General features: G+C 43.7%; 3 protein-coding genes across 7 annotated transcripts; all 3 read right to left on the bottom strand.

The window, feature by feature from the left end:
* Positions 1 to 383: 383 nt before the first annotated feature.
* On the bottom strand, positions 384 to 3,984 carry sec22bb (SEC22 homolog B, vesicle trafficking protein b). Of its 2 annotated transcripts, XM_024421484.2 has the most exons (6): positions 3,767 to 3,984; positions 2,606 to 2,617; positions 2,305 to 2,414; positions 1,986 to 2,146; positions 1,680 to 1,826; positions 384 to 1,308 (listed from the first exon to the last, which is right to left on the bottom strand). In XM_024421484.2, exons 1-6 carry the CDS (start codon positions 3,839 to 3,841, stop codon positions 1,154 to 1,156), a joined length of 660 nt encoding a protein of 219 aa, XP_024277252.1. In that variant the 5' UTR covers positions 3,842 to 3,984; the 3' UTR covers positions 384 to 1,153. The 2 variants fall into 2 exon arrangements, with proteins under 2 accessions (XP_024277252.1, XP_024277255.1); XM_024421487.2 differs by lacking the exon at positions 2,606 to 2,617.
* A 137-nt stretch (positions 3,985 to 4,121) lies between these two features.
* LOC112250922 (cysteine-rich motor neuron 1 protein) lies at positions 4,122 to 9,662 on the bottom strand. The gene is made up of 5 exons (XM_024421477.2): positions 9,087 to 9,662; positions 8,643 to 8,879; positions 5,235 to 5,393; positions 4,917 to 5,069; positions 4,122 to 4,770 (listed from the first exon to the last, which is right to left on the bottom strand). Exons 1-5 carry the CDS (start codon positions 9,370 to 9,372, stop codon positions 4,523 to 4,525), a joined length of 1,083 nt encoding a protein of 360 aa, XP_024277245.1. The 5' UTR covers positions 9,373 to 9,662; the 3' UTR covers positions 4,122 to 4,522.
* Positions 9,663 to 10,027: 365 nt separating this feature from the next.
* On the bottom strand, positions 10,028 to 20,894 carry LOC112250923 (N-acetylneuraminate pyruvate lyase (dihydrodipicolinate synthase)). 4 transcript variants are annotated; one of them, XM_024421482.2, is made up of 12 exons: positions 20,748 to 20,894; positions 20,053 to 20,148; positions 19,855 to 19,928; positions 14,729 to 14,816; positions 14,107 to 14,164; positions 13,907 to 13,982; positions 13,661 to 13,753; positions 13,385 to 13,530; positions 13,020 to 13,066; positions 11,195 to 11,279; positions 11,047 to 11,086; positions 10,028 to 10,927 (listed from the first exon to the last, which is right to left on the bottom strand). In XM_024421482.2, exons 2-12 carry the CDS (start codon positions 20,121 to 20,123, stop codon positions 10,782 to 10,784), a joined length of 924 nt encoding a protein of 307 aa, XP_024277250.1. In that variant the 5' UTR covers positions 20,124 to 20,148; positions 20,748 to 20,894; the 3' UTR covers positions 10,028 to 10,781. The 4 variants fall into 4 exon arrangements, with proteins under 4 accessions (XP_024277250.1, XP_024277251.1, XP_024277249.1 ...); XM_024421483.2 differs by having other exon boundaries at positions 20,053 to 20,125; XM_024421481.2 differs by lacking the exon at positions 20,748 to 20,894 and having other exon boundaries at positions 13,661 to 13,750; positions 20,053 to 20,168.
* Positions 20,895 to 21,153: the final 259 nt, after the last annotated feature.

Below are 21,153 nucleotides of genomic sequence, written 5' to 3'. Positions count from 1 at the left end.
CCAATACCACCCTAAGATTTTGTGCATTAGTCTTCGCAGCAACAGTACAAGTTGCAAAGGAATGCCATTTTCACTTGCAACATTATCATAAGCAAAGGGCACCAACTGCTGGCTGGGATAGGTATAGCATGAGCTGATGCATGAACCAGGCCTACCAGTAGCTGCTGGTTCTTTTAAACAAACACAACTTGAACGAAACACAGCTGATAACACACCTTCCTCTTATGTATTTAGAGGTCTGACTTTGACCTGATGGTATGCATGGACTACCACTGGCTGTGTCCAAAGTTCATGACCAAGCACAGGGCAGGAATACAAGTGTTTCAATAGAACGATGACTTGACTTGTTACCAAGTTTGCATTCTGTAGTAGAAATTCAATACTTTAGTGAAAATCATTTTATTTATAGCAGACGAAACAGTGAAGTTGAAATTCATTATCCTATCCAGCCGCTGATTAGCATAAGCCAGCTACATAACATAAACTAGCTACAATTCTCATCCTGATTTTTTTTTTAACATGGTGTCTTCACTTGTGTAAACTTTTTACAAAATAAAAGATGCCCCCTTTAGACATCAACTGATGAATGTGTCTGGTCTGGTGTTAAACTGTTCCAATCTCTCAGCGTGAAGATGAAGGTGAATGAGGAATATTATTTCTGCAGTCAATATCACATGTAATGTGATTGATCACCCCAGAACAGCAGGTTAACCATTAAGAAATCTCCACCAAACCACAATGCCAACATAATAATAGTAGTGTTATTAACGGCAAAGCCCTTATGATGTCCTCTGAGTAAATAGAACTATGTAGATTTTTCTTTCTTACTGCTATACACAACTAAATTGATAAGAGAAGATATGTCATCATACAGGATTTGGTAACACACACACACAAAACAAACAAACATTCTCACATGCAATACTCACACTCTTTCAACTCCAAGGTATAACCACTACAGGATGACTACCTAATTGCTAATAAAACATAACATGTAATTACTTTATAGATATATGGACAGACAGTTGGGAAAAACAAGTCTTCAACAGTCTTGTGTTAAAAGGAGGGATCCCATATTGGATAGAATGTGAGACCAGAGCTCAACTTCTTCCAGCTCTTCTTCTCCAACCCCTCCCCTATCTCCTCTCCTCTCTCAGAGCCACCAGAAGCGGACGTAGACGATAAGCATAATGAAGAAGACCCCGCCTGCGGCCAGCTTAGCATAGGTGGAACGAGTGTTCAGGTACTTGGCATCACTTCTGTACTTCTTTGACAGGCTGGACAGATTACTGGCCTTGGAGTCCAGAGCTGGATGTGATAGGAGTGGATCCAGGTGATCATAGGGAACAGAAACCAGAACAAATCCTCATTTAACACAAGTGAGAATGGCATCTGCTTCCTCTTCCTCTGAAGCACTATTCTTTGTCAGAGCTTGACGAACAGTATGTAACAGAAGTGATACTCCCTTTATTAGTGAATCTAGTGAATTCTAACATTTACATTCTACCTATTATCATTCTGTTGCAATGATATGCATTTATGCTAATGAAATAAGCCCGGCCCTAGTTAGACATCGGAGATAAGGTTTGTATAATAGAGGTGTTTCAGTTATACATTGACCTACATGAACCATTATCACTGTAAATATATGAGAAGGAAGAACAAGAAGTAGACATTACCAGACAAGGCCTCCCCTCGTTGCAATACTTCCTCAATGTTGGCCACCATGATCCTCTGGACGTCCTGCAGCTCTGTGTTGATGCTGCCCAGGTTCCTACGGGCTCGGCTGTCTATGTAGGACTTCTTGGTCTTCTGAATGTAGGTGTCTGTAGACAGAGAGGGAAAAACTCCATAAAAAAGAGACATGGGAACATTACAGGACTTTATGGCATATTTATTCATAATTTAATGCTAGGGTTTCCTATTAAATCAACATTGGGATGTTAGTAGGGATTCTAACGATGTTATATTTCATTGAATCTCACCAAACTCAATGAAGGAGTACGGCCGGGACACAGTGGGGACCTTCTTCCCGTGCTGTTCATGGAACTCTGCCTGCAGGTCTTCCAGGTAAGCAAAGGCAAGTTTTTTGGGAAAGCTTGCTTCAGACAGCACTAGGTAAACTACTCCCTTTTCTATGACGTAGCTGGAGGGAGAAACATAAGGGAAACATGAGTCAGTGTCTGGGATGCATAACGGTCAGTGGATGCCTGCTTATTAGTGCAAGTCATTACTCTTTAAAAAACATTTGAGAAAGGTGTGTTATGACTAGTGTTTTGCCAAGAGAGTGTGGTTTGAACTCACTGAAAGGACATGGATCCTGCCTCTAATGTGCAACGTGTGGGACTCTGGTCATTCAGTTTCCGGAACAGCTGTTTAGCCTGGCTCTGGTACTGTTGCAGGTCCCGACCCAACTAAACACAGGACAGAGCAAGAGGTTAAGCATCCAAGAAGATTTAAAAGGACACTGAACCAATGATTGGGATCAATATAAACGTCATTAACAAAAAAGCGGGTGGTCTGGGTATGGTAAACACAGTGACACATCACAGGAACAATGTGTATGATTTCCAAGCATCGGTTACAGTGCAGAGAAAAGACCAACCTTCTCACTTCCCTTTGGGAGAGCAGTTAGGAAAGCAAGGGAAACATGTTAGAGTTCTTCCAGCAGGTGGCAAGACTCACATGTAGCCTACAGCAACTCGGTAATACATTGCCGCCTTATTTGCTACAACTACAAGGAAATAACAAGGATGAATGATGCTTTTGATAAACAATTTGTGGGAGTACAGTAGACCGTCACAAATCGCAAATTAACTTGAGCAGAATTTACTCAATGGACCTTTATTAACCAAAGGAGATACATTTTGAATGTTGGAATACTGTATCACATGATCTGACTAAGCCTGGCCATTAGCGGCTAGAGATTGTTACACCAGATAATGTGATTTAACCGAAGATTTTTGGTATACATTACATGATCGGTACTGTTTGGTGTAGCAGAGCATTTTCGACCAACCTTAGCTTGGAGACACCGTCTTCGTCCTCGAGTTGTGGAAACAGGAGTCTCAAAATGGCCATGTCCAGTTGCACGGGGTACGTTTGAGTTTAGAAAATCCTCCTTTATTAAAATAAGTAATTTGGGGGGTCTAAGTAATCCAACAACGTGTACACCACCATCTTGTATATTTAAAGTCTTCGCTCATTGATCAAGACATGCGGCACTTCGGGGTAAACACCCACCTGTCTCGGTCAATTAGAGAAGACTTGAGATAGAAAAGATGGCAGTGTTGGATTACTAAATGTAGCAAAAAAAGTACTTAATTTAATAAAGGAGCATTTTCTGAATTCGAACGGACCCCGTGCAACTGGACATGGCCAGTTTACGAGACTCCTGTTACTACGTATCGAGGACGAAGAAAGCATTGCCAAGCTACACCAAACAGTACCTATCCTCTAACTCCCACTAATGGATACCAACAATCGTGGTTTAAACACATCTGTAGCTAGGCCATTCAATTATTAGCTGCCTGTTACTCTGACACAGCTGGAATACGTCCATCTGGATTTAAATGTCAGACACAATCAAGCTCATATAATATGATTTTATTATGAAGAAAGTAGGCCTGCATAGATGACAAGGTCCATATTGCACACGTAGCACACTAGCGAAAAACGATTTGCCAATAGTAGGTGGGACGATAGATAGCTAGCACTATCAATTCAAGCTAACATACATGGCATTAGGAAAACCAGAAATATTAACCTGTTCGTCCTCCTGCATTGAGGCGGCAAGCGGCAGTCCATCCGCCAACCGAGCGATCATTGTCAGCAGCACCATTTTGGAACTGAATTTGTTATTGTCCACCACTAGTGATCGCCACAGTGTCGCTAAGTGAAAGCTAATGACAGTCAGTAGCTAGATTGACAACACAACACTCCGGACGCGCTGAGCTGGCCGGAAACGCTAGTGCTTTGGGTGTCGCTCAAATCTGACCGTCCATCCCAGACAGGAATGCCTCAAAGGTTCCGCGTTACTCCCTCACTTATTATAATCGAATAGCCTCTGGGATTAAATAAAATGACCACGACGCATAAATTATAAATCACGACTCATGTCATTTGAAAAGAGGGGTCTATTGTTTCCTTTATTATGAAAATATGCACATGACATCCAGTATCCTACCACGGGCACAGTAGCCTATTCCTCCCAACCCATTATCAATGATGTATTAGAATGTATTAGAATTTAGTTAAATGGTTTTAGTTACATTTAGGCAACGTTGCTCAAAAAAGCGATTAATGCCATGATTTCAGAAATAAAAACTGTAGGCAATGTGTGAGTCATAATGCATATAAAATTGCCCATGCAATCCATCAGCTATTAACCAGTGGAGTCCTGTCTGTCGAGTCCAGCTCTGTTTGAGGTCCTGGCACTTTCCTTTGGCCTGTCTACCTCTTCTCTCTTCTTTCTCTTTGTCTGTCATCTCATCAAACTTTGCTGCCTAAGCAGTGCCTAACCCTACACACACTGGTACTGGTGGCAACAAGCCCCTGGAAGACCATCCCTGCTCTCCACACCGTGGACTTGCTGGCCAGGAGGACAGGTCGGGGGTGCCAACGGGCATTTATCGAAGTTGCATGTGCAGATAGCTGGCACCAGGGGGCAGCATTGGCCATGAGGAATGTAAGGCTCAGTGAGGAAGGAATCAGCAGGGCAGGAAGGGACTTGGACCTCAGGGCAGTTTACATTGCTGCAGCGAGCTCTCTCTGAGATAGACATGTGGAGAGAAAGAGGAACGGAGATTAATGTATAGATGTTCACGTTTAGTTTTTGAATACCATATTGTTTGCAAAATATCGATTTACTCTATTGTGTTGCAGCAGTTGGTTATTATTTTTGTGGTGAAACTCACGCAGCATGTTTTCACAGGTGTCTTCAGAGAATAATGGTGTGGGTGAGTAGCAGCTCCTCTCCATACACACACACTGGCTTCCCTGCAACTCACAGCCCCATTCCACACATGTATGCTCCCCTTGTTCCTCCATCTCACTCCAGAGCTCATCCCCTGGAAAATCGATAGCCAAGTTTCAATTATATGCCTAAAACATCAAAAGCACATACAGCTGGAGCTTATTCTACAAAACTTTGAAAGGCTACAGTACTTTCCAACCTTATCAGTATGTGTGTGTGTGTGTCCGTATACATGGATGCCTAGGTCTATGTATCTCACCTCTCATTGTTTTAAGACATTGGTCCAAACTGTGATAGGAGAAGGCAGCGTGGCAAGTCTGTAGAGAGTAGCAGTCACAGGCCCCTGCCCTGACGTTGCAGCCCCACATCCAGGGGCATAGGGGGTCTGCCAGGGGGTCTGCCTGATGCCCATGTAACACTGGAACACAGCAGGGGAGAGTCACAGAAAGGGTGAGATTACTGGGATAAGGTAACGAGAAAGGTAACATTTTATTTGAAGATCTGTTATAATATATGTCAAATAAAATACAATTTTATTTGTGACATGCTTCGTAAACAAATAGTTAAACGCTTACATATACGGGCCCTTCCCAACAATGTAGAGACACAAAAAAAGATAAATTGATAAATAAATACAAAATGAGTAACGATAACTTGGCTATATACACGGTAACAATACAGAGTCAATGTGCAGGGGTATGAGGTAATTGAGGTCGATACAGTAAGCTCCAAAAGAATTGGGACACTGGCAATGTTTTTTTGTTATTTTGGCTCTGTACTACAGCACTTTGGATTTGAAATGATACAATGACTGAGGTTAAAATCAGCTTTAATGTCATCTTTGAGGGTATTTTCATCCATATCGGGTGAACGATTTACAAATTATAGCACTTTTTGTGCATAGTCTCCCCTGTTTTAGGGGACCAAAAGTATTGGGACAATTTCACTTAGTAGTAAAGTAGTAGAAAGTTAAGTATTTGGGTCCCATATTCATAGCAGGCAATGACTACATCAAGCTTGTGACTCTACAAACTTGTCGGATGTATTTGCTGTTGGTTTTGGTTGTGTAATTTTAATACCCAACCACAACCAAGATAATTTTGTGCCCAAAATAATTGAATGGTAAATAATGTAGTGTAATTTGAGTCACTTTTATTCTAAATAAGAATATAATGTTTCTAACCACTTATACATTAATGTGGATGCTACCTGAATGAGTCATGAATAATGATGTGTGAGAAGGTTAGACACAAATACCATACCCCCAAGACATGCTAACTGCTCAACATTCCAATAACATGGGAGGTTAGCATTTTTTTGTGGGGGTTTGATATTTGTGCGTCTAACTTTCTCACTCATCATTGAAATGATGTAGCTCCTTGCGGTCAGGTGCCAAGCAGTTGTCATACCAAGGGGTGATGCAGCCAGTCAAGATGCTCTCACTTGTGCAGCTGTATAACTTTGAGGATCTGAGGGCCCATGCCAAATCTTTTCAGCCTCCTGAGTGGGAAGAGGTGTTGTCGTGCCCTCTTCACAACTGTGTTGGTGTGTGTGGACCATGATAATTCCTGAGGGATGTGGACACCGAGGAACTTGAAGCTCACGACCTGCTCCACTACAGCCCCGTCTATGTGGATGGGGGGCATACTCAGCCCTCCATTTCCTGTAGTCCACAATCAGCTTCTTTGTCTTGCTGATATTGAGGGAGAGGTTATTGTCTGGGCACCACACTGCCATGTTGTCTCATCGTCGTCGATGATCAGGCCTACCACCGCCGTGTCGTCGGTAAATTTAATGATGGTGTTGTGCACGGCCACGCAGTCGTTGTTGATCAGGTAGTACTGGAGGGGACTAAGCACGTCCCTCTGAGGGGCCCCCGTGTTGATTGTCAATGTGGCAGATGTGGTTGCCTACCCTCACCACCTGGGGGCAGCCCGTCAGGAAGTCCAGGATCCAGTTGCAGACGAGGTGTTTAATCCCAGAGTCCTTAGCTTAGTGATGAGTTGAGGGCACTATGGTGTTAAATGCTGAGCTGTAGTCAATGAACAGCATTCTCATGTAGGTGTTCCTTTTGTCCAGGTTGGAAAGGGCAGTAGGGAGTGCAATAGAGATTGCGTCATCTGTGGATCTGTTGGGGCGGTATGTGAATTGAAGTGGGTCCAGGGTGTCTGGGATGGTGGTGGTGATGACCTGCCTTTCAAAGCATTTCATGGCTACAAATGAGAGTGCTACGGGGCGATAGTCATTTAGATAGTACCTGTGCCCAAGAATGCCAAGGTAACCTATGGTGGTCTGCTTAAATATGTAGGTGTTACAGACTGGGTCAGGGAGAGGTTGAAAATGTTAGTGAAGACACTTACCAGCACATGCTCTGAGTACACATCCTGGTAATCCATCTGGTCCTACGGCCTTGTAAATGCTAACCTGTTTAAAGGTCTTACTCACATCGGCTACGGAGAGCGTGATCACACAGTCGTCTGGAACAGCTGGTGCTCTCATGCATGGTTCAGTGTTGCTAGCTACGACGCGAGCATGGAAGGTATATAGTTTGTCTGGACAGCTTGCGGCTGGGTTTCCCTTTGTAATCCGTGATAGTTTGCAAGCCCTGCCACATCCAACGATCATCAGAGTCGATGTAATAGGATTCTGTATTGACACTTTGCCTGTTTGATGGTTCATGGGAGGGCGTAGCAGGATTTCTTATAAGCGTTTCTCCCACTCCTTGAAAGTGGAAGATCTAGCCTTTAACTCAGTGCGGATGTTGCCTGTAATCCATGGCTTCTGGTTGGGATATCTATGTATGGTCACTGTGGGGACGATGTTATCAATGCACTTATTAATGAAGGCGGTGACTGATGTAGTAAACTCCTGAATGCCATTGGATTAATCCCAAAACATATTCCAGTCTGTGCTATCGAAACAGTCCTGTAGTTTAGCATCTGCTTCATAAGACCACTTCTATATTAAGCATGTGTGTAACTGGAACTTCCTGTTTGAGTTTATGCTTGTAAGCAGGAATCAGGAGGATAGAGTTATGGTCAGATTTGCTAAATGGAGGGTGAGGGAGAGCTTTGTATGCGTCTCTGTGTGTGGAAGAAAGGTGATCTAGAGTGTTTTCGCCTCTACTTACACAGGTGACATGCTGGTAGAAATGAGGTAAAACAGATTTCAGTTTCCCTGCGCTGCCACTGGATGAGCGTTTTCTTGTTTGCCTATGTACTTATACAGCTCGTTGAGTGCGGTCTTAGTGCCGACATCGGTTTGTGGTGGTAAATAGATAGCAAAATATAGATAAACTCTTGGTAAATAGTACGGTCTACAGCTTATCATGAGGTATTCGAACTCTGGCGAGCAGAAACTCGAGACTTCCTTCATATTAGAGACCAGGTGTTAAGAGACACACCCCTCCCCCGACACCACCATTCTGTCCTGACAATGTATAGATAAAACAGATTTATACATAGATATGTAATAATTATGAATATGTAGTTTAAGTAGGTTATAGGCAGACATACACAGTCACCCATTAACAAACATAAGCTGTTACATAATACACAACCATGCACCACTTTCATCACTGTGGCTGTTACGCAATGCTTAAATTTGTACAGGGGCCGTACCTCAATGTGCCCTCTTAAGCCCCATCTGTTAGAACCAATCCTCTTACCTTTGCACACGCCGGTGTGTGGGGGTCTGGCAGGGCTGCGTCCGGTGAACAGGGTGCAGGTGAGGTCTCTGTCACAGTAGCCTTTCTCCCAGTGGGGGCCTCCACACACCTGGCCCATCTGACGGGCACACTGTGGGCAGCAGCCACACGGCTCAGTGACATGTCCCCCAGGGCAGACTCTCCTGGCATGGGGACACAGCACTCCAGAGCATGGCACACAGCCTGGGGCAAGGGGAGCTGTGGGCGATATAGACAATATGATGCACTGCACGCACCTCTGTAGTTAGTTACAATACTGCAATTCCATTATCATAGCCAAAGTGGAGTTCACTAGAGGACGCAAATAACTATTTATCTAACTGCTTTTCAAATACACTCATGAATAAAACAAATAAAAGTCCAAATATGGAACACAATATTGGGAATAGTAACAGGTAGACTCACGGCTGCAGAGTCCAGCACTGGGTGTTTGCTCCTTGTTAGCGGGCTTCACAGACACACATGTGAGGTTGGTGTCACACTGGCCCTCCACTGCCCCTCCACACACTTCCCCCTTACCTAGAATAACCTGCCCATGCAGCTGTGAGGGGCTACACCCCAACAAGAACACCCAGAGATAAAACCCAAGATAAACCCAAACCATTGCTCTGTTATCAATAACCCAACGTACCGTACCAAAGCATAGGCTCGAAGAGAGCTTCAGTTCCTCTGAGAGACTTCTGAACATCATGTGTTCCTCCTCCCACTGTCCTTCAGCCAGATTCCTGACCAACCATCTCTTTTCTTATCCCAGCCAAAACCACACACCCCTCTCCCTTGCTCATTCCCTCCGGCTCTGCCTGTCCCGGTCTCTCTCTCCTGTACACATTTAATCAAATTCCAATAGATTTCACAACAGCTATGCTTCAATAGCCTCAAAGAGAACATGTCCAAAGTTTCATTCTGTCCAAGAGTTGGCGATACTGTTATTGAGTAGAAAGGCTGGCTTGGTCTCTCCTCTCACGTCAGAAGAGTGAAAAGTGTGTATGATCATGGGTGGAATGTGTAGTATAGTCAATAGCGGATAAGGAAAGGGTCAGGGAAGTTGAGGGTCAGGGAAGTAGAGGGGGAGGGAGGACGGGAGCGACTAAGAACACAGAGAGACCGCAGACACCACAGCCAAGAGGGACTGACATGGACAAAGCACTTCTCTGTCTGACAGAGGCAGGCAGGCACACAACCTCTGAGATCATTCTGCTTTTTGGTTTACAAGTACTGAAAGAGATCTGAAACTGAAGTCATACTCTGCAGAGCCCAGAATCATAACACAGAAAGATAGAGACAAACAAATGAACATGACACTTGGGAGAATAACAGGTGAAAATCTATATGGCATAACATTCCGAAACGGTTGATCTTTTATTTCATATGCAATGTCCAAGAGTGTTTACAAAAATTATTAAAGTTTTGTTTAGATTTCCCTTTCACTCACATACAAGTTCAGTTATACTGTAATTCACTTTAAAGATAATATCAAGACTACAATACTGGAAAGAATGCAGTTCACACTTTTGAGGTCAGTGGCAATTCAACTTATAGATGTACTGATTTACTTCAGGGTTAGGTTACAGTCTAATACGAAAAGGTATCGACCACACAAAAATGCATTGTTGCTCCTGTAAACGACAAAGAGAGTAAAAACAAATAAAGTATGAAGAAAACAACCCTGCAGGTCTCACTATAAAAACAATATAGATTACATATCAGAAACCATTTTAAGACACAAGGTGCTAAAGGTATTTTTAACAGTTCCCTAGTAGGCTATGCTCTTGATGCTCTTAATGGCCTACTACATGATGCTTGATTGCACCTCTTGCTTGTCTGTGTTTTTTGGGGGCATTTTGGGCTTCTGGCAGTGGAATGTTTCTTTACATTTGAATACATGTGCAGGCGATAGTCAGTTAAATCAAACTTATTGGGTACAGTGTTAGTGTTTTCTGTTCCTCCTTATTAAAATCAGTTAGAAGCAGGAGAACAGAATAGGAGATTTCAGAGTTGACATCTTGGGAGAGTCTAGATAAACAGAGAAATGCATGACTGTTTAAACCGACTCTGTGATGCTCCCAGGCTGGCCTATAAAGCCAAGCCTCCGTGCTGCTGTCATTGCTCCCCGAGGATCTGCTGGAGTCTCTGTGCTATGGAGAGTGCCTTGGGATGGGGGCAGGGCAGCAAGGGCAGGCGGGGAGGGCCCAGAGCCAATCCTGACACCTCACTCATCAGCTGCTTATTCACAGCCAAATCAAACCCTGCACACACACACACACACAAAGTATCATATCACAAAAGGCACAGACTCACTCTAGGTTAATCTCACAGATGACACACATGGAAATTACTTGTGAGTGAAAATGTTGCACTCACTCACCCAGATTTATTGCATAACAGAGGATATCTTGCACCTGGAACTGCAAAGGGAGATCAAAGACATGAATCAATCAGATTATCACAGATTTAGGAAAACTACAATGATGTCCTGAGTTGTTGTTTTGTCTGAGGCTGAAAAGAAGGTGTACCTGTATAGTCCTGGCCTTGGGGAGGTCCCCTTTATCAAAGGCTGACATGAGTCTGTTCACACTGCTGCCCAGGTAGTTGTATGTGCTGGGGAGAGAGCGACATTCCTAAGACATACAGTGCATTCGGAAAGTATTCAGACCCCTTGACTTTTTCTACATTGTTATGTTACAGCCTTATTCTAACATTGAGGAAAATGTTTTATTTAATCAATCTACACACAATACCCCATAATGAAATGTTTGCTAATTCATAAAAATAAAAAGGGGATCCCGAGTAGTGCAGCGTTCTAAGGCACTGCATCGTGTCAATACAGACCCGGGTTCGATTCCGGGCTTTATTCCTACCGGCTGTGATCAGGAGTCCCATAGGGCGGCACAATTGGCCCAGCGTCGTCCGGGTTAGGGCTTATCGCTCTCTAGCGACTCCTTGTGGGGGGCCGGGCACCCGCAGGCTGACCAGGTTGTCAGTTGAACGGTGTTTCCTCCGACACATTGGTGCGGCTGGCTTCAGGGTTAAGCGGGCGGGTGTTAAGAAGTGCGGTTTGGCGGGTCATGTTTTGGAGGACGCATGAAATCGACTTTCGCATCCCGAGCCCGTTGGGAAGTTGCAGTGACAAGACAAGATTGAAATTGAGGAGAAAAAGGGAGTAAAATACAAAACAAAAATGTAAAACAGAAAACAAATCAAAAATACCTTACATAAGTATTCAGACCCTTTGCTATGAGACTTGAAATTTATCTCGGGTGCATCTTGTTTCCAATGATCATCCTTGAGATGTTTCTCCAACTTGAGTCCACCTATGGTAAATTCAATGGATTGGACATGATTTGGAAAGGCACACACCTGTCTATATAAAAAGGTCCCACAGTTGACAGTGCATGTCAGAGCAAAAATCAAGCCATGAGGTCGAAGGAATTATCTGTAGAGCTCCGAGACAGGATTGTGTCGAGGCACAGATCTGGGGAAGGGTATCAAAAAACATTACTGCACCATTGAAGGTCAACAAGAACACAGTGGCCTCCATCATTCTTAAAATGGAAGAAGTTTGGAACCACCAAGACTATTCCTAGGAAACCTGGCACCATCCCTACAGTGAAGCATGGTGGTGGCAGCATCATGCTGTGGGGATGTTTTTCAGTGGCAGGGACTGGGAGACGAGTCAGGATTGAGGCAAAGATGAACGGAGCAAAGTACAGAGAGATCCTTGATGAAAACCTGCTCCAGAACAGGACCACAGACTGGGGCGAAGGTTCACCTTCCAACAGGACAATGACCCTAGCACACAGCCAAGACAACGCAGGAGTGGCTTTGGGACAAGTCTCTGAATGTCCTCGAGGGGCCCAGCCAGAGCCCGGACTTGAACACGATCGAACATCTCTGGAGAGACCTGAAAATAGCTGTGCAGTGAAGTTCTCCATCCAACCTGACTGAGCTTGAGGATCTGCAGAGAAGAATGGGAGAAACTCCCCAAATACAGGTGTGCTAAGCTTGTAGCATCGTAGCCAAGAAGACTCAAGGCTGTAATTGCTGCCAAAGGTGCTTCAACAAAGTATTGAGTAAAAGCGTCTGAATAATTATGTAAATGTGATATTTCATTTTCTTTTTCTAAAAACCTGTTTTTGCTTTGTCATGTGGTATTGTGTGTAGATTGAGGAGAACAAAAAACATTTAATCAATTTTAGAATAAGGCTGTAACATAACAAAATGTGGAAAAAGTCAAGGTGTCTGAATACCCTCAGAATGCACTGTGTCTGTCTAATGGACTGCCTTCACAGAGAGAGCCTAGTTCTCAGGGTTAAAGTATGATATCAAATAGAGACCAACCTGCCTACAGCCCCATTGGCACCCATTGCCAAAGCTCCTAGCAGTTGCTGTTAAAGAGTAAAACATTATTTAATTAGATAAACATAACATACTGAACACGACTTGCCTCTAAGGCAGTCCTCGAGTATCCAAACAGGACACATTTTTGTTGGTGCCCCAAATCAAAACACCTGATTTAAATGATCGAGGGCTTGATGATTATTTGACAAGTTGAATCAGGTGTGCTTGTCTGGGGCTACAATAAAAATGTGTACTGTTTGGGGTACTTGAGGACTGGAGTTGGGAAACACTGCTCTAAGGATAAGTTATCTTCATACTGACAGAGAGAGACAAGCACAGAGGGAGGAGAAAGATGAAGTGCTGACCTCATCTATACCATATAGGAGTGACCAGTGAGATGGACTATAGTTGACACACTGGCCAAAGTCCATCAGGTCGCTGCCACTGAACTTCAGCCCCTGGAACGAGGGGATCTGATTCGCTATCCCCTCCAACACATCCCTTGATCGCACTGACAGGAGAAAAGAGTGGCTGAGAATCAACATCCTTTTAATTCAAACCCTGAATATTAGAGTATCACATGCAGAGGTGCATCAAGAAGTGACCGACTGTATCATATCAACTGAAAGCAGAGTACTCACAGTTGACCCCGGTCACAGCTGGAATGTGATAATAGTAGAAGGGCATGGCTGGGGCGGCTGCAGCCACTTCCTGGAGAAACATCCTCAGAGCTTCTGAGTTCAGTGGAAGGAAACAGTGTAAGGAAAGGAAATCCCTACAGTGAATTTCACTGCAACGTTGATCCGAGTGGAATGGCTTAGGCATACCGTAATGAGCAAACAGAACCACAAGTATACGTCACAACCCGAAAAATAGGCTCAACCCACCTGCGGTGGCGGGTTTGAAGAAAGAGGGGGAGATCACTGATATCCCATCGGCTCCTATTTCAGCAGCATGTCGTGCCTGCATGGGGGACACGGAGATAGTATGACACCTTACACTGTGAGCTGTTCCAAGGCCTTGTGCCGAATTTAGACTAGTTATGGGTAGGCAGGACTCCCAGCAGGTTGTGGCACGGATGACTCACCAGCTCCTGGGAGTCCTTCAGACTCATGCAGCCCACGTGCACTATCACCTGCTCCAGCCTGTGAAGACACATCAAAGTGTGCCAAGAAGCCAGCAAGGCTTTATCAGTGACTCATTCACACAGAGAAACAGTATTGCCACATACATTGAGCATAGCAAACATTAGGAACACCTTTTTAATATTGAGTTGCACCACCCCCACCTCCTTTTGCCCTAAGAACAGCCTCTATTCATTGGGGCATGGACTCTACAATGTATCGAAAGCATTCCACAGGGATGCTGGCCCATGGTGCAGGTCTTGACAAACCGGTGCACTAGGCACCTACTACCATACCCCGTTCAAAAGGCACTTTTGTCTTACCCATTCACCCTCTGAATGGCACACATACACAATTCATGTCTCAATTGTCTCAAGACTTAGAAATCCTTCATTAACCTGTCTCCTTCCCTTCATAGAAGTGGATTTAACAAGTGACATCAATAAGAGATCATAGCTTTCACCTTGATTCACCTGGTCAGTCTGTCATGGAAATAGTTGTCCTTAATGTTTTGTCTACTCAGTGTATAAACCATATTACACACAATTGATAACCACATTCTGTATTACTTTTTCACAGACTTACTTGTTCTTGCCCTGATGACACCACTCCACTGCAAGCAGCTTCCTCTCCTCCACAGTGAGAGACATGCCTTCTCCTGTCGTGCCATTTACTGGTGGAGCAGTTGGGGAAAAGAACAGAGGCATAACTAACAGCTGTGCATTAAATTCATTAAATATCCTACAATGTGATTTTCTGGATTTTTTTCTCTCATTTTGTCTGTCATAGTTGAAGTGTACCTATGATGAAAATTACAGGCCTCTCATCTTTTCAAGTGGGAGAACTTGCACAATTGGTGGCTGACTAAATACTTTTTTGCCCCACTGTATACACACATACACAAAATTCTGAATTCAAAATGTCAGCATTCAAAAGAAAAACCCTCTCATGAGGCACATTCTGACTTAACTAATAAAGCACAGGTGGGGTCCACCAGGCTCAGAAACAGCCTCCCCTTGGGTTACCCAACAGGTGGGGTCCAGCAGGCTCAGATACAGCCCCCCTTGGGTTACCCAACAGGTGGGGTCCAGCAGGCTCAGATACAGCCCCCCTTGGGTTACCCAACAGGTGGGGTCCAGCAGGCTCAGAAACAGCCTCCCCTGGGTTATCCAACAGGTGGGGTCCAGCAAGCTCAGATACAGCCCCCCTTGGGTTACCAAACAGGTGGGGTCCAGCAGGCTCAGATACAGCCCCCCTTGGGTTACCAAACAGGTGGGGTCCAGCAGGCTCAGATACAGCCCCCACTTGGGTTACCAAACAGGTGGGGTCCAGCAGGCTCAGATACAGCCCCCCCCTTGGGTTACCCAACAGGTGGGGTCCAGCAGGCTCAGATACTGCCTCCCCTTGGGTTACCCAAAAGTGAACCAACTAGAACACCTATTCTTGGCACACAGGCCAGGTATATCTATGCAAACTAAAGTGTGCGCGTTCACACAACATTAAACATGGAGAAATCGGACACATGCTCTCCAAACAAAGACAATGAAGAAATTGACAGTAAACTGTTAAATGTTTTGCACAGTTTGTGAGGTCTCCAAACAACGTGTCTTTTTGTAGAATTTCCGTAACCATACATTCCAAATGGGGGAGTAGGTTGGGATTAACTTTGCAGATAAGTACAGTATATACAGTGGCAAGAAGTATGTGAACCCTTTGGAAATACCTGGATTTCTGCATAAATTGGACATAGAATTTGATCTTATCTTCATCCAGGTCACAACAATAGGCAAACACAGTCTGCTTAAACTAATAAAACAATTATACATTCATATCTTTATTGAACACACCGTGTAAACATTCACAGTGCAGGGTGGATAAAGTATATGAACCCTAGGATTTTTTTTTTTTTAACCAGGTAAGCCAGTAGAGAACAATTTCTCATTTACAACTGTGACCTGACCAAGATAAAGCAAAGCAGTGCGACACAAACAGAGTTACACATGGAATAAACAAACGTAGTCAATAACACAATAGGAAAGTCTATATACAGTGTGTGCAAATGAAGTAAGATTAGGGAGTTAAGGCAATAAATAGGCCATAGTGGCGAAATATTTACAATTTAGCAAATAAACACTGGAGTGATAGATGTGCAGAAGATGAATGTGCAAGTAAAGATACTGGGGCGCAAAAAATGTAAAAAAATAATATATATATAAAAATGTAATAAATAATATGGGGATGAGATAGTTGGATGGGCTATTTACAGATGGGCTTTCTACAGGTGCAATGATTGGTAAGCTGCTCTGATAGCTGATGCTTAAAGTTAGTGAGGGAGATGAGGCTCCAGCTTCATTGATTTTTGCAATTCATTCCAGTAATTGACAGTTGAGAACTGGAAGGAAAGGAAGCCAAAGGAGAAATTGGCTTTGGGGGTGACCAGTGAAATATACCTGCTGGAGCGCATGCTACAGGTGGGTGCTGCTATGATGACCAGTGAGCTGAGATAAGGGGGAGCTTTACCTAGCAAAGACTTATAGATGACATGAAGCCAGTGGGTCTGGCGACAAATATGAAGCGAGGGCCAGCCAAAGAGAGCATATAGGTCGCAGTGGTGGGTAGAATATGAGGCTTTGGTGATGAAATGGATCACACTGTGATAGACTGCTGGAGGCTATTTTGTAAATGACATTGCCGAAGTCAAGGATTGGTAGGATAGTCAGTTTTACGAGGGTATGTTTGGCAGCATGAGTGAAGGATGCTTTGTTGCGAAATCGGAAGCCGATTTTAGATTTAATTTTGGATTGGAGATGCTTAATGTGAGTCTGGAAGGAGGGTGTACAGTCTAACCAGACACCTAGGTATTTGTCCACATATTCTAAGTCAGAACCGTCCAGAGTAGTTATGCTAGGCAGGCGGGCAGCGATCGGTTGAAGAGCATGCATTTAGTTTTTACTAGCGTTTAAGAGCAGTTGGAGGCCACAGAAGGAGAGTTGTATGGCATTGAAGCTCGTCTGGAGGTTAGTTAACAGTGTCCAAAGAAGGGCCAGAAGTATACAGAATGGTGTCGCCTGTGCAGAGGTGGATTAGAGAATCACCAGAAGCAAGAGTGACATCATTGATGTATACAGAGAAAAGAGTCGGCCCGAGAATTGAACCCTGTGACACCCCCATAGAGACTGCCAGAGGTCCAGACAACAGGCCTTCCGATTTGACACACTGAACTCCGTCTGAGTAGTAGTTGGTGAACCAGGCGAGACAGTCATTTGAGAAACCAAACGGGTTGACCCTTCTTTGGCAGCAATAACCTCAACCAAACATTTTCTGTAGTTGCGGATCAGACCTGCACAAATGTCAGGAGGAATTTTGGACCATTCCTCTTTACAAAACTGTTTCAGTTCAGTAATATTCTTGGGATGTCTGGTGTGCGCTCGAGGTCATGCCAGAGCAACTGAAATCGGCTTGAGATCAGGACACCATTAGGCGTACTTTCTTCTGTTGTTGATTTACTTCTGTGTTTTGAGTCGTTGTCCTGTTGCATCACCCAACTTCTGTTGAGCTTCAATTGGCAGACAGATAGCCTAACAGTCTCCTGTAAAATGTCTTGATAAACTTGGGAATTAATTTTTCCTCTGATGATAGCAATCAGTCCAGGCCCTGAGGCAGCCCCAAAACATGATAATCCCTCCACCATACTTTACAGCTGGGATGAGGTTTTGATGTTGGTGTGCTGTGCCTTTTTCTCCACAGCGTTGTGTGTTCCTTCCAAACAACTCAACTGTAGTTTCATCTGTCCACAGAATATTTTGCCAGTAGCGCTGTGGAACATCCAGGTGCAGTTCAGCAAACATCAGACGTGCAGCAGTTATTTTGGACTGCAGTGGCTTCTTCTGTGGTGTCCTCCCATGAACACCATTCTTGTTTAGTGTTTTACGTATCACAAACTCGTCAGAGATGTTAGCATGTTCCAGATATTTCTGTAAGTCATTAGCTGACACTCTAGTATTCTTCTTAACCTCATTGAGCATTCTGCGCTTTGCTCTTACAGTCATCTTTGCAGGACAGCCACTCCTAGGGAGAGTAGCAACAGTGCTGAACTTTCTCCTTTTATAGACAATTTGTCTTACCATGGACTAATGAACATCAAGGCTAGAGATACTTTTGTAACCCTTTCCAGCTTTATGCAAGTCAACAATTCTTCATCTTAGGTCTTCTGTGATCTATTTTGTTTGAGGCATGGTTCACATCAGGCAATGCTTCTTGTGAATAGCAAACTCAAATTGTGTTAGTGTTTTTTATAGGGCAAGGCAGCTCTAAGCAACATCTCCAATCTCATCTCATTGATTGGACTCCAGGTTAGCTGACTCCTGACAATTAGCTTTTGGAGAAGTCATTAGCCTAGGGGTTCACATACTTTTTCCAACCTACACTGTGAATGTTTAAATTATGTATTCAATATAGACAAGAAAAATACAATAATGTGTGTGTTATTATGTCTATGTCTATTGTTGTGACTTAGATGAAGATCAGATCAAATGTGATGACCAATTTATGCAGAAATCCAGGTAATTCCAAAGGGTTCACATACTTTTTCTTGCCTGTGTGTATGTGTATATATTTATTTATTTCATGGGGAATTTAAAAATATTGACAAATAATTGGCACAAAGAAACAAAAAAATTGAGAGAGAGATGTGCCTATAGCATGTCTTCGCCACACAACCCTCCCCTTATTCTTGTCTGGACATTTAAAAATTATGCTTGAGACACGTTTATGCTTGAGACACTGCTCACACGTAAGCAGTAACCTCAAATATTGTCAGGATGTAGCAGTGGTCATTTTCCCTTCAACTGATCGAACCCAGGGTTGTAGTGACGCATCAAGCACTGCGATTCAGTGCCTTAGACCACTGTGCCACTCGGGAGGCCCACAGTTCACTATTTCTAACCACCCCGCTTAAACTCATGGACATGTGACAGCTTGGCAGAATGGTACATTCCAGACAACCACTGCTACGTGATACCCTGTTGGTCAATATGTATGTCCATTTGGTGAATGTGGATTGTCGGAGCAAATAAAGGAACATCATAGCAGTTGCCCTGAGGCAGATGAACACTTTGCCAAGGCCCTAAACAATGTAGACTAAGCTTTTGGCTATGCAGTGGCACAAACTTCCCGGCATGAGCCATTGTTGAAGCAGGTAAGGGAGCATTCTCTCCCAAACGATGCACAAGAGACACTGGGGTTGTCTCCAGACCTCAAAACAGTGACAAATTCCGTGCCACACCCAGGAACATTCACCCCCCCTCCCCCCATCGGGCACTTCCCATAGGAACAGCAGAGGAGTAGGAAGGAGACAGTTCAGCCTCCAACACACTGTCCTCCTCACCAGGTAACTTTTAACTTGACTCTGCCCTTATAAATGAAAAATTACAGGCGGAGGCGTATCACATTATTCACTTCGCCTACCACAGAGATGAGAAGTGTTTCACGCTTTTTACAGAAATCCAAACGAGTCATACCTAATCACCCCCCTACACACACTGCGGCCCGCTCTGTCCATTGTGCGGACACAGTGCAGCTGATATTTTCTGTGTCAACCTGTCACTCAATCATTTGACGTTTTATTTACTGTAGGGGCATAAAACTGAGGGGGAACAAGTTTGAACGGAGGGGATACCCCTCAAGGAGCCAGGTAAAGAGGAAGCTCTTACCAAATATACTCTTAACACCTTGTTGCTCTAACAGGTAGTCAACGTAGGGTCTGATCTCTGAAAGGTTGATTTCACTGTGGAGAGAGAGGGAGAGAGATTGGATAAAGAGTACAGTAAGTTGAAGAATGTAAAGTCAACAACAGCTCTAATCATAAATGCATACATAACATGACCCATAAAACAAGTTAGATCACCTACCCTTCAGGAGTGAGCGGTGTAAAAGTGGCAGCTACAAGGCCGGTGGCCTTCCTGCCAACAATGGGAGTCATGGCTGTGTGAGAGAAAATATGCTGACTGTGCATGGTTGGTTGGGGTGGGAGGGAGGGGAGGTCTGTTAATTTCCTGAGTTGAATTGAATCCTTCACTACAAAATAATACCAAAACTGGTTGAATCAATGTCGTTTCCACAAAATTTCAACCCCAACAAAATCTGATGAAATTGCTGACAACTCAACCAGATTAGACATTGAACTGATGTCTGTGCCCAGTGGGTAGAATAGAATTCTGCACTACAATATGAAAACAACCATGGAATGGATAATATTTCATAGCTTTACAATAATAGGTCTGATTCTTCAAACAACATTGAGCCTATAGTGACTCTCCCCTAAGACTGACATTAACTTGCCAAGCAAACAGTGAACAATGGCACTGACCCCTGTAACGTTATATAGCTTACTGACGATCTCGTGTATTTCTTATTTCTATTGGTCGTGTGTTTTTGTTCTACTTTACTCTATAGTACTACGGATATTGATCACTGCTTTGTTGGGGAAGAGTTTGCCAAAAAGGCATTTCACAGTACTTGTGCACGTGACAATACAACCTGAAACTTAAACTATCAGTTCATCATGTTAAGCATGCAATGCATACAGTACTAAATATGTTGTTACCCGTTTTGTTTGTTCCTCCAGTAGATCCTGCACAAATAGGTGGAAATATGATGCAAGCCTTTATTTCGTTTTCTTGTTGAAGAGAGCCTGCCTTACCTTCTGCCTCTACCAGAGAGTTTTCAACATGGATTTGACGTCAAAGCTCAAGTAGGTCATGTGAGACCAGACGTTGCACATGACTTTACTAGGCTAGATGGGAAATGTAGTGACTACCAACAAAGGTGGGACATTTATTCTGATGTCTGTCAATATTCAAGGAACTGACAAACGTCCACCTTTATGTATATTGCCATCACATTTTTTAAGGCATATTCTTTCCAAATGTATAACGACTGACTGAATAAATATACATTTAATAGTATTGCATGACAAAACTACAACATTTAGGTGTTGGAAGGGGCTGAGG

Source organism: Oncorhynchus tshawytscha, linkage group LG05 (assembly GCF_018296145.1).
Source record: "Oncorhynchus tshawytscha isolate Ot180627B linkage group LG05, Otsh_v2.0, whole genome shotgun sequence".
NCBI lineage: Eukaryota > Metazoa > Chordata > Actinopteri > Salmoniformes > Salmonidae > Oncorhynchus > Oncorhynchus tshawytscha.
This window is presented reverse-complemented; position numbering and strand designations above follow the sequence as displayed.

Excerpts from the sequence above, each read along its gene's own strand:
- sec22bb (XM_024421484.2), bottom strand. The coding sequence starts at position 3,841 with ATGGTGCTGCTGACAATGATCGCTCGGTTGGCGGATGGACTGCCGCTT. Across the intron at positions 1,827-1,985 it reads GTACTCCTTCATTGAGTTTG|ACACCTACATTCAGAAGACC; the intron begins GTGAGATTCAAT and ends CTCTGTCTACAG. Across the intron at positions 1,309-1,679 it reads ACGAGGGGAGGCCTTGTCTG|CTCTGGACTCCAAGGCCAGT; the intron begins GTAATGTCTACT and ends TATCACATCCAG.
- LOC112250922 (XM_024421477.2), bottom strand. The coding sequence starts at position 9,372 with ATGATGTTCAGAAGTCTCTCAGAGGAACTGAAGCTCTCTTCGAGCCTA. Across the intron at positions 8,880-9,086 it reads CAGTGCTGGACTCTGCAGCC|CTCCCCTTGCCCCAGGCTGT; the intron begins GTGAGTCTACCT and ends TATCGCCCACAG. Across the intron at positions 5,394-8,642 it reads ACACACCGGCGTGTGCAAAG|TGTTACATGGGCATCAGGCA; the intron begins GTAAGAGGATTG and ends GCTGTGTTCCAG.
- LOC112250923 (XM_024421480.2), bottom strand. The coding sequence starts at position 20,156 with ATGCACAGTCAGCATATTTTCTCTCACACAGCCATGACTCCCATTGTT. Across the intron at positions 14,817-19,854 it reads AGGTGTTAAGAGTATATTTG|TAAATGGCACGACAGGAGAA; the intron begins GTAAGAGCTTCC and ends CTGCTCCACCAG. Across the intron at positions 14,165-14,728 it reads TGTCATCAGGGCAAGAACAA|GCTGGAGCAGGTGATAGTGC; the intron begins GTAAGTCTGTGA and ends GTGTCTTCACAG.